Source organism: Hyperolius riggenbachi, chromosome 11, assembly GCF_040937935.1.
Source record: "Hyperolius riggenbachi isolate aHypRig1 chromosome 11, aHypRig1.pri, whole genome shotgun sequence".
NCBI lineage: Eukaryota > Metazoa > Chordata > Amphibia > Anura > Hyperoliidae > Hyperolius > Hyperolius riggenbachi.
The window spans coordinates 118,097,484-118,109,684 of record NC_090656.1 but is presented as its reverse complement, the minus strand read 5'-3'; the positions used below and the strand labels follow the sequence as shown (position 1 = coordinate 118,109,684).

Here is a 12,201-nt window from a genome sequence, read left to right as displayed (position 1 = left end):
ATTCCACTAAAATAGCAGTTTTGTTGTTTACCAAAAAAAAAAAGTTGTGTATAGGACACACTGGGGGCTTCACAGCCGCTGTCTGGAACTGGTGTTTATTTACAGCCCTGGTGCCACCGCTAGGTATCATGGGCTATTATGTCATGTTGCCTGCTGCTGCCACACACTAATCCTCCTGCTGTGTCTGTGTTTCCCACCACCCGGGTCCACACCTGAACTATATCTTCTGCTGCCAGTCTGCCACCAGCTATTACGCCACTACAATAGCTGTATCTACCTCCTCCTCCTGCTGCTGTCTGTGTTTCCCACCGCCAGGGTCCACACCAGAAGTTACTATATCTTCTGCTGCCAGTTTGCCACCAGCTATTGCGCCACTACGATGTCTGCAATAGCTGTTATTATTGTAAAAAAAAATTCGGAGGTGTCAGGATTGAAAACTGTGCTGTCCCAATTGTGTTTTGGACACAATGTGGGCTGCACGACCGCTGTCTGGAACCTCCTGTTCTTATTTATGTTATTTTTGGCTGTGGTACCACCGCTACATGCCACGGCCTATTATGTCATACTGCCTGCTGCTGCCACACACGCTACTTCTCCTGCTGCTTCTGCTGCATTTACCTCCTGCTGTCTCAGTCTGTGTTTCCCACTGCCAGGGTCCACACCAGAACTGTATCTGGGTCCACAAAACTATATCTTCTGCTGCCAATCTGCCACCAGCAGAAGAAGAAGAAGAAGGTGAAGAAGAAGACGGTGAAGAAGAAGAAGGTGAAGGTGAAGAAGGTGAAGAAGAAGAACAAGAAGATGGTGAAAAAGATGCTAACTGTGATTACATTATATATATATACACCTTTCCCACATGCATAATTGTTAGTATAACAAATTATGATGCAATCATACGTGATTTATTGTAAATGTAGCATTTCAAGTCCACAGGAAAAGGTGCTGCTGCCACACGCCACCAGCTATTACACCACTACAATAGCTGCATGTACCTCCTTTTGCTCTCTCTGTGTTCCCACCGGCAGGGTCCACAGAAAAAGGTGCTACTGCCACACGCCATCAGCTATTATGCCACTACAATAGCTGTATTGTTGTAAAAAAAAAATACAAAAATTAGGTGTCCCAGTTGTATATAGATAATTGCTGTTTTCCTTTAACAAATAAATGATGCTTCATGCATTTACTTCATTTACTCGTGATTTGACTCGGCTTCCGGATTCGAGTCAGATTTCCGGATGGACTAGTGTTCATGATTACGAACAAATGAATTTGCATGTACTTGAATAGTAAATGGGGGTACCCGAGCAACAGCAGACGATTCTGGAGCTGTGGCTACGTATGCAGAGGTTGGCATAAACGATAATGGTGATCAGGGCTGGGTTGACCATAAGGCACTGTAGGCACGTGCCTACAGGCGCCTGATGATGGAAAGGCGGCTCACACCCCTCCCATAGTGCCTCTTTCCCCCCTTCCCTATGCAGTGTCCTAATTAGAGTGTAAATGCGAGGTTACTAACCTTGCTCTTGGCATTCCACTGAAGAGATCTCTCTTCAGTCAGGGGCACCTCTAGCTACATAACCACTTCAGCCTAACTGGACGAAAATTTTCATCCAGTTAGGCTGCACGCACTCCCGCGGGTCGTGCGCGCTCCCGCGGGCCCTGCCGTTTCCCCCCCCCCTGCTGCTGTCCGTTAGCCCAGCGATCAATGAAGGATTATAAATCCCTTTCACTGATCGGACCCCCCGGAGAAAAGCCGACAGCGTCTCTTCAGACGCTGCGGCTTTTCTGAGCTCTGGTCTTTTTTCTTCTTCCGGGGAGCGAGATCGATCGCTCCCAGGACTTTTTGACTGTGGCCATCTTGTGGCCAAATAGCAAACTACACCAAAAACACACTTTGTATTAAATAAATACATTTTTAAACATGAAAAAACCCCTGTTTACCTCCCACGCCAAAAAATACCCACATACAAGTTTTAATAAAAAGTAAAAAAAAATACAATAATAAAAAACTGAACTTTTTAAATATTCATGTCAAAGGAGTATATCAATATGATTTATTAAATTATGGGCTTCTAAATAGTGATGAACGCAAATTGAAAAAATGCACCTTTATTTCCAAATTGAATATCGGCGCCATACATTGTGATAGGGACATAATTTAAATAGTGTAATAAGCGGGACAAATTGGTAAATAAAGTACAGGTAAGTAAGGTTTTAATTATGGTAGCATGTATTAATTTCAAACTATAATGGCCAAAAGCTGAGGAATAATGATTTTTTTCCATTTCTTTTTTAATATTCCTGTTAAAATGGATTTACAATAAATTAATTCTCAGCAAAATGTATCACCCACAGAAAGCCTAATTGGTGGCGGAAAAAACAAGATATAGATCCATTCATTGTGCCGAGTAGTGATAAAGTTATTAGCAAATGAATGGGAGGTGAAAGTTGCTCAGATGCAAAAAAAATTTCAACCCTGTAGGCTGAAGTGGTTAAAGGGATACTGTAGGGAGGTCGGGGGAAAATGAGTTGATGTTACCCGGGGCTTCTAATGGTCCCCCGCAGGCATCCTGACTTTAAAGTCTGAAAACCACTGCGCCTGCGTTGCCGTGTCTTCGCTTCCCCTGATGTCACCAGGAGCAAACGGTGCAGGCACAGACCATACTGGGCCTGCGCAGTACGCTCCTGGTTCCATCAGCGGGAGTGAGGACATGGCAACGCAGGAACAGTGGTTTTCAGGCTTTAAAGTCTGAAATTCCAGAAGTGAACCGGAGGCGGGGCCGGAGCATCGGTGAGTGGCTGCACGGGCACAGGATGTCTGTGGGGGACCATTAGAGGGCCCGGGTAATTAATTTTCCCCTGACCCCCCTACAGTGTCCCTTTAATACTGAGGTTCCTCCTAGCTACCTATTACTTGGGGGCACCGCTAGCTACTTAATTTTGAGGGTATGTCTGGCTACCTAATACTAAGGGGCACCTGTACCTACCTATGACGGGCAAAGGGAAGTAAGGGAGAAGTGACTAGACCAGTCAGCACACTTGCCATGCAGTTCAGTTGTGGTTTATAGGTTCATGGTGGAGGGCAAAGTCTAGTGACTTCTGTGCCTATAGGCTCCTGTGAGGTAAATCCGGGCCTGATGGTGATAATGATGACCGTGATGTCACTTGGGAACCACCATTGCGTGAATAGGCTAGCTGCTGTTTGGACACTTAGTGCAGCTTTGTCATCAACGGACATGGAAGTTGCGGGACATGGCTGCAGGATACACAGCGTCAGGCACAGCATGTACCGAGTCTATTAACTCAGTTGCTGTCACTTACCACGCCAGTTTTTCAATGTAATAAATGGCACAAACGATTGGAACAGGAGAATTGCAATGGCCCACCGTGTGGGACAGTCGACAGGAAAGTGTGTATGCAATACTATACATTATTTGCATAATGAGGCATTCAAAGGAATGGAATTTCCACGTCAGCAGTATATAGATAAAATTAATGATTAACTAAGTATGAGACAATCCCTGAAGAGCAGGGATAATTTTCCCATATGTATTTATTGCTACCGAGTACAGACAAACAAAACCTTAATATACAGTACGTTTAGCTTTTAGGGAGAACAAGAAATTAGGTAGAATGTGAATTGTATGTCAGTAAGTAAGCACGGATTACCTGGATAATAGATTTGTCCTTGGAAGTAACAAACACACACAGTTGTTGTAGGTGATGTACTGGTTGAGGTCAGCACTGTAAAATACAAGATATTAATGAGTATGTAATAAAGTAGCAGAATAACAGAGAAAATATAAAAGTTGAACCAACACAAAAAGACATTGTGCTTGATTCACTAAAGCTTGCTAACACAGTTAGCACGCCTAAAAGCTTTGCACGTGCAAAATAGGGTGCTAAGTAGTTTGCAAGGCAAAGCTGTTACTGATCACATGCTATTTTAGCGCGTGTAAAAGTTTGCGCGCGCAACTACAGACCTGTGGCGAACTTACCATTCCTATCAAAAGTTATCGAGAAAGCAGTCGCCAACCAGCTAGAAGCCAGGCTTACAGATAACAACATCTTTGATACTTTTCAGTCAGGATTCAGGAAAAGGCACAGCACTGAAATGGCATTAGTCCGAGTAATGAATGATCTACTTACTGCAAGGGACAAGGGTGATTGCTCAATTCTGATTCTTCTTGACTTGTCTGCAGCATTTGATACTGTGGATCATGAAATACTAATCCAGCGACTGAAGAATTACTGTGGCCTAAGGGGTACTGTTCTTAGCTGGTTTCAGACCTTCCTATCTGGCAGGACACAGCAAGTATGTCTGGGCACACACTACTCTAATCCAGTGCCACTTCCCTATGGAGTTCCACAGGGTTCTGTACTATCACCATTACTCTTTGCAGTCTACATGCTCCCACTGGGCAAAATAATCCAGAACTATGGCCTAGGATACCATTGTTATCAGTGGCGTAGCTAAGAAGCTGTGGGCCCCGATGCAAGTTTTACAATGGGGCCCCCCAAGCACTCTATACATAACAATTGATACGGCGCACCAAAACCTGCCAATGGCAACTACAGTGTCAGAGGTGCAAGAAAGGGGATGGGGAACAGTTTGTTAATGATTATTATCATTCAAAGCATCTATAGAAGTGATTATTATGAGCACAGGACCAATAGAGAGCTAATACTGCAATTGAGGGAGGGCCCTTCGGAGCCCCTCTGGCCAAAGGGCCCCGATGCGGTCGCAACCTCTGCAACCCCTATTGCTACGCCCCTGATTGTTATGCAGATGACACACAACTGTATCTGTCCTTCAAGCTTGGCACCCAAGACCCATCAGCATCCATAAATGCGTGTCTAGTGGATTTACAAAATTGGATGAACACCAGCTGGCTGAGGCTGAACTCTGACAAAACAGAGGTGTTTGTGGTAGGTGGTCCACACATGATGGATAAAGTTCAAAACGCTCACCTGCTGACCTCAAACTAGCAATTGGGGGAGATACTGTACAGTATAAAGACTCTGTGCGAAACCTTGGGGTGATCCTGGATGGAAATCTAAAACTCAAACAGCAGATATCAGCTGTCGTCAAGTCTTCCTTTTTCCATTTAAGAAATATAGCGAAAATCAAACACCTTATCCCAGCTGAAGACCTACCTGCCATGGTTCATGCATTTGTATCCTCCCGCCTAGACTACTGCAACGCCCTGTTCATCGGATCTACAGATAAGGTTCTGCGCCCCTTACAGCTAGTACAGAATGCTGCAGCCAGACTCCTAGCCAATGCCCCCCGCAGCTCACACATAACCCCAGTACTGCAAACTCTTCACTGGTTGCCAGTAAAATGGAGAATCAATTTTTAGATCTGCCTGCTGACATTCAAGGTTCTACACCACATGGGACCCAAATACATAGCGGATCTATTGGAACTTTATGCCCCTCCACCCACCCTCCGCTCTGCCAACAAGATGAAGCTGGTTATTCCCAGGATACACTTAACATTTGGTGCTCGGGCCTTTTCCTATGCAGCCCCTACTCTATGGAACTCACTTCCACAATCAGTACGAGAGGCTCCTTCTCTGGACAGCTTTAAAAAAAGGCTAAAAACTCACCTCTTTTCCCGAGCCTTTTTTTTGACTGCATAATGCAGGGTCACAGCGCTTTGAGTCCCCAGGGAGAAAAGCGCTATATAAATATTATTGTTATTAATAAAATCAGGTGCTTCGCGTGCAAAGTATGCTTATCACGTTACTTAGCAAGCGAATCAGCTGATTTTGCACGCGAAGCGGAGCGAGCAAAACTTTACATGCGCAGCGCTAATCTTTACGCGCGCAAACTCTTACGCGTACATTAGCGCGTGCAAAGCTAGTTTGCATGTGCTAAGTGGCTTTTCACTGGCGTGCTAACACTTAGCACGTTTTAGTGAATTAAGCCCTTTTTATCACTTTATACACTATCACATTAGATCTGTAAAAGCTTCCACCCAATATGCAATGCCTATCTACGGCTGATGCCAACAGGTGGAGAGGAAGAAGTGAGCATCATGCAATGCAATCTATAGCCCCTCTATATAGACCATCATATTATGTGTATATGTTATATGGCATCATACTATGTACCGTGTATAAGGAACAATGGTCATTCACACAGGGGCTTCACAAAGTTTTCTCTTGAACTATGTCATCTTGCTTATATTTCACCTCATCTATAAACTAAGATAATTCATGAGACAAAATGATAAGGAGAGATGAACCCTGAGTTAAAACTGATAAAGAGAGATACATTGGGATGGATTATCTAATGCACAGTTAAATTGCTGAGCATAGGCACAGGGCCGCCGTCAGAGCTGTACAATCTGTACTGCCATATGGGGCCCGGTAGAGTCTGGGGCCCAAACACTGCTCACACCGTGACACACGGTCCCTGCTGTGATAATGCAAAAACTCTGTCCCCTTACTGCACCCCCATTCCCCCGTTGCTGCGCTGCTGCTTTTCAATCGCAGACCAGCAGTTCAGCGCGGTGTGTAAGTAACTCACCTGATTCCAGCTCAAGAGTCCCCTTCAGTGCAGTCTCCTGCAGTCCTCCAATTCCTCTGCTCTGGCTATCTCTGCCCCCATCTGCCTGTGTGTTGGGTGAATTCACATGACACGCAGAACTGGGGCACAGATGAAGTCAGAGCAGAAAGATTGGAGGACTGCAGGAGACTACAGAGAAGAGGACTCCCATGCTGGAATCAGGTGAGTTACCTACACACGCCGCACTGGTAAGATTTTAATGCTGGTCTCCCCATCTGTAGTTGGAAAAATTTAGCAAGCTGCTAGAGATTGTCAGATCTGATCTACAGAACAGGGTACCAGGTTGGGGAAGATATTAAGCTCCAAAGAGAAACTACTGGTGGTGACCCTCAGTTTGCCCCAGAGCCTGAGGCTGCTGGGAACCATATCAGAAAGTGATAAGTGAAACCACCTGTGAATGGTTTTTGCTAGTGTGTGATGGGGCAGCAACTATATCTGATGAGAGCACTGTCTAGCTTTAGTATGATAGTGATGGTAAGTGATATTTATGCACATTTCCCTAACTACTGGAGGAAAGCAGGGGTGACAGTCACTGACAGCGCATGTCATTGTTTAAGGAGCTTACAACCCCATGATCTGTGACAATCTGAGACTACAAAGTGGTAGAGAAGCGGAGAAGTTTTATAACATAAGTGTGGTAGCTGGTGTGTGATTGGTAAGAACTAATATATACTGTATATTGCAACAACTAGTCCAGGACATACTACTCTATTAGTCCTCTCCCCTATACATACTGTATTTTTTAGGTGAATCAGGAAGACCACAATGACCAGAAGAAGGCAGAGAATACTTATCCATATTAAGCATGTACAACTGGCCTGTTGCTGGGTCAGCAATGCTATCTGATGAAAGCATAGACAAATGTTTTTTACCTAGTGTGTTTTTCCCTGCTCTGCGTCAAAAATCCGTAATTTTCCCAGGAACTTTTGGCCTGTATCCCACTCCACCATGCCCCCCTCCAAGTGTTAGACCCCTTGAAACATCTTTTCCATCACTTTTGTGGCCAGAAACAGTGTTTGTAGTTTTTGCCCATTTGCCCTGCCCATTGAAGTCTATTGCGGTTCACCGAGTTCGCCGGTTCGCAGACTTTTGTGGACGTTCGCGTCCGCGGTCCGTGAACCCAAAATCTGAGGTTCGAGCCATCTCTACTGCTCAGCGCATAGCAATTCATGCAGCAGTGCATTTTCAGGATGCAGTGCATGCAGCAGGGCATTGCCAGGATGCAGTGCATGCAGCAGCGCATTGCCAGGATGCAGTGCTGCGTAATGCATGTTTGGCAACATCAGACAGCACCGTCTGTGCACTGTCTGATGTCCTTGCAGATTGCACTGAGTCTTGCATTGCTAAATCAGCAACAATAAGTGTAGACATGCCCTAATTTTGTGGAGGAAACACAGGCTAATTTGGGGGGGTGGGGGGGATGCTGGCTAATTTTTTGAAGGGGCCCAGTAGGTTTGCCAAGCATGGAGCCCAGAAATTTCTGATGGCATCCCTGCATAGGCAGTCCACTGTCATTTTATTGGTGCTTAAATTGGTAAAGACCCGTTTCCACTAGTACCAAATTTGGCACGAATTCAGACTGCGTCTTCACAGCACAATGGGAGCTGTGGCTGAATCGGAAACGCAATGCACACAGTGTGAACTTCTTAGACAACATGTATGTCGTTATTTTGGCAACCTTATAACATTATGGTAATGATACATTTTAACTCAGTCTAATTTATCCAAAAACCTAAGGTGTTTTGACACCTTGTCCTAATGTTATAAAAAGAGACAGTTTCATTTTGTAAACTTCCCCCCAAAATTTTATATTTTTAAATTCTGTATAACCTGAATTTCTATTCGATGTGAATTTAAAGCGGTTTAAAACCCTGACAAAATATTCAATAAAAACATGTTTTCCTACTTTTTATATGCCATACGGTTAGCATATTTGCATTTGTGCATAAGTATTATTATTCATTCAGATATTATAGGTTCCCAAAAGTACATTTTTTTGCTTTGTGAGCTGACTTTGCATTTTATTAATAACTGGTTTTATTCATTATATAGTGAAAGCAGACATACTTTGACTCTCTGTCTGTGTGGAGCTGCTTCTCCACAGTCAGAGAATGTGTCACATTCCTCACTTGATACATTTAAGTAAACACAAGATAACATAATCTACAACTTCGGATGCGTCCCCATTTTACTACACTGAACTTTCAAGCTCTGTGTGTAACCCTTCGAATGCTGGTCTAGTAAAAAAAATGCTGGTTGCATTTAATATGCTGTAAATAATGTTTTAGAGCAAAGATGAAATGCTGGGTTATATTCCACTTTAAGTAGACAACATAACATATGTATTGCATCAGGCCCCCAGAACTCTGCTGATCAGTTCCACAGACAAGAGTTGTGTTTCCCAACACACCTGCTGAAGTTGTAGACACTTTCCGGGTAGTAGTGGTAAACGGAGTGCCACAGGGGTAAATGTTTGTATTTATGGTCCCGTTTATTCCACATACAGCAGTGATGCAAGTTCCATTGCCAAAGCTCTCAGTGAAGAGAGTTTCATTGTATTTATACATCCTCCCATTGTATTCACAGAAACAACCTAAAAAAACAAAAGAGTTCAGTATAAGAATTCACAATTCAACCACATAAATGTTGTTTTAGTTCTGTGTAGGCCAAATAGATCTGAAAATAAATACTATTATCAAGTCCCAGGCCAACCTCAAGGTCTAGTGACCACCTTCTCCCTTATAAAGTTCCCTGGTGTCTAATGGCCCCCTTTCTCCATTACATAGTTCACTGGTGTATAGTGGTCCTCCCTCCCCTATAAAGTTCCATGCTGTTTAGTGGCCCCTGTCCCTCCCTGAGGCTTCTTACACAGTACATGCAATTCCGATTTTTTTTTTCACCATCCGATATTTGATTCCGATTAAAAAATGTAGCAGCATGCAGTACTTTTTTTAATCGGAATTAAATATTGGATCGTATAAAAGAATTGGACTCACATGTAGTGTGCAAGAGGCCTAATACAGTTTGCTGGTGTCTAGTGCTCCCCCTTCCTTCCCTATACATTTCCCTGCTGTCTAGTGGTCCCCTCCCTCTATACAGTTCCCTGGTGTGTAGTGCCCCCTCCCACCTCACTTTCCCTGATGTCTACTGGTCCTCCTCACATCCCTAAACAGTTCCATGGTGTCTCGTGCTTTCCCCCTCCCTCCCACAATATGATCTAGGGCTTAATCCCAATATAGATTCCCTAGTGGGCCAAACATACTGCAAAATGGGGAAACCACTTGGGGTCCAAATGTGATGGCTCTGTGGGACAGTTTTTGCCTGCAGCCCAGACTTATGGACCTATATGGTATAGGCCATGAGTGCCAGAACTTTTTTCTGTGTAAAGCTTCTTGGCAGAAGTGCCTTCATTAATGACTTCCCACATGACAAACTTCCAGAGGTTGAAGACTTCTGAACGTGCTTAGTCTGTGCTTGGCACCCTTGTAGCATGAACAGCCCATGATGCTGAGCCATCCAGTATAAACAGCCCCACCTACAATGTATATTCTGCATACAATTCCTTCAGTTCTTTGCTGCATTAGTCCAGGGTCGCTTAACCACTTAAGTACCAACGGTCTCTGCCCCCTTAAGACCAGAGACCACTGGTACAAGAAACGGCGGAACACAGACGAATACCGACGAAACACCGCACATACCCACCGCAATCGCCATCACCACAGCACGTCGGGATCCTGGGCCACCCACTCTGTTGTCTCTATGACGGCAGAGTTCCCGCATTCATTGGCTCCTGACCCTGTCTTTCAATGTAAGCCAATGGGAGTTGCTTACATTGAAAGACGAGGGCAGGGCCAGGAGACAATGAAATCATCTCCTGATCCGCTCACTGGGCTCTCATGTCATAGAGACAGGCAGAGCAAGTGAGCTGCAGCAAGAAACATCAGGATTCAGCTGCGAGATAAGTGGGAGCGTCGGAAACGGTGCATGCGCGTAGTGGCGGCTGATTGAAATCTATGCCCTGCCAGCCAGGTAACCACCAAAACAGGATTTAGATTTCAATCAGCTTTGTCCTTTAGTAGTTAAGCATGGGTAAACCAGACAGATGCTGCCCTGGAGTGATACCTGCAGAAGGAGGCACCATGAAGCTACTCTTTGCACACTGCTTTATGGAAGCAGACTACTTTACTACACAGAGATGCAATGGCCTCAATTCACTAAGCTTATCTCCTGTCTTTAATAACTCTCCTGAGCTGTTTCTACAGTTATCACTATTAAAGTTATTAAAGTGAATTGAGGCCATTGTGTTTCCTTGAAAGACAGGATCTCAGCAGAGGAAAAAAGTTGCACAGACACATTGTGGTGCAATGAATACAGTGAAGCATACAGTACATAGAAAGTATGCTTCACTGCCACTGTTAATGCATGCGTTATGTGGTAATGTCCTGCATACATTGCATTCATGCCCAATGGATTCCGTTGCGCCACAATCCTAACCTGCCAATGTGAACAGTACCATTACAATAAGCCTAAGCAACGCGATGATATTTTTCGACGTAACATACCATAACACCCCGGTGTAAAAGTGGCTCGATCCAGCAGATGGTCAGACTTGGGAGAAGTGCAGGTGATTTCATGCAATGCAAAATCGCACTGCAAAATGCAAGTGATGTATTCTCTACAGACCTGCCGCTTTTTCCAGAAGTATCTGCGATTCAGGTAATGATTGGTAATGGACATCAAATGTGGCATGCAGCATAGTGCATGTACTCACTTATTAAATATAGAAAAGTCACAATACTGATTCACAGATGCTTCCGGAAATCGCAGTAGACCCATAGAGATACATTATGTAAATTTTTTGCATGAGATTTTTGCTTTGCGGTAAAACACATGCGTTTCTCACAAGTGTGACCCCTGCCTCATTGTACTCAAACACTAGTTCCATTAACAAAAGGGTGCTTTGTAATTTTAATACCTAAATACAGTAGGTACTGCTGATTAGCATTACAAAGGAGATCTGAATAGCATAACAATTATATAACAATTATATGACAGATGCTGTTAAAGTGTTAAGCTATAATGGTCTTCGATTTAGTCTGTATTGGTTGTTATTATTCTTCTGAATTACCAGGACAATATTCCTACCTGTAAAGACTCAGGCTGTACAGAAACAGTATAATTTTGTTATAAAGAGGCTACAAACCCATCATCAAAGGCGAACACAAACTTTTGGGAACAGGGGCGTAACTATAGCCCCTGCAAACCCTACAATTGCATCCGGGCCCGGGGGCCCTTGGGGGCCCGTCCATGCTGGCTGCCTGTCTGGGGTTTGCATAATAAAAATGTTACTGGGCAGATGCCAGCTGGTTTCAAGCAAGCAGCTGTGTCTGTGCACGGATAGTGCAAGCAGCAGGCAGAGGCAGATACAGAAGAACTTACATCACTGAATGCCACAAACCTATGCCAGTAGACACCCGCCCGGCATTACAGATCCATTCACTGTTCACTTGCAGGTTGGATGTCTGCTGGGCTAGGTCTGTCTGTGTTCAATGAAGTACAGTATGGTAGATGCCTTCTGTGGGGAGGCTGCTGACAGGAGCTTTGGCATACCGAAGCTTCTTTATC

At 44.3% G+C, this 12,201-nt stretch overlaps 1 protein-coding gene across 1 annotated transcript in view; it reads right to left on the bottom strand.

Annotated features, from left to right (window-relative positions):
- The window catches only part of LOC137537857 (mucin-2-like), a 350,759-nt gene that overhangs the window by 68,794 nt on the left and 269,764 nt on the right, over window positions 1–12,201 (bottom strand). The window contains exons 23-24 of the mRNA XM_068259807.1: window positions 8,987–9,169; window positions 3,670–3,744 (exon numbers count right to left, since the gene is read on the bottom strand). Of these exons, the coding sequence (XP_068115908.1) occupies window positions 3,670–3,744; window positions 8,987–9,169 (258 nt within the window). The remainder of the gene's footprint in view (window positions 1–3,669; window positions 3,745–8,986; window positions 9,170–12,201) is intronic.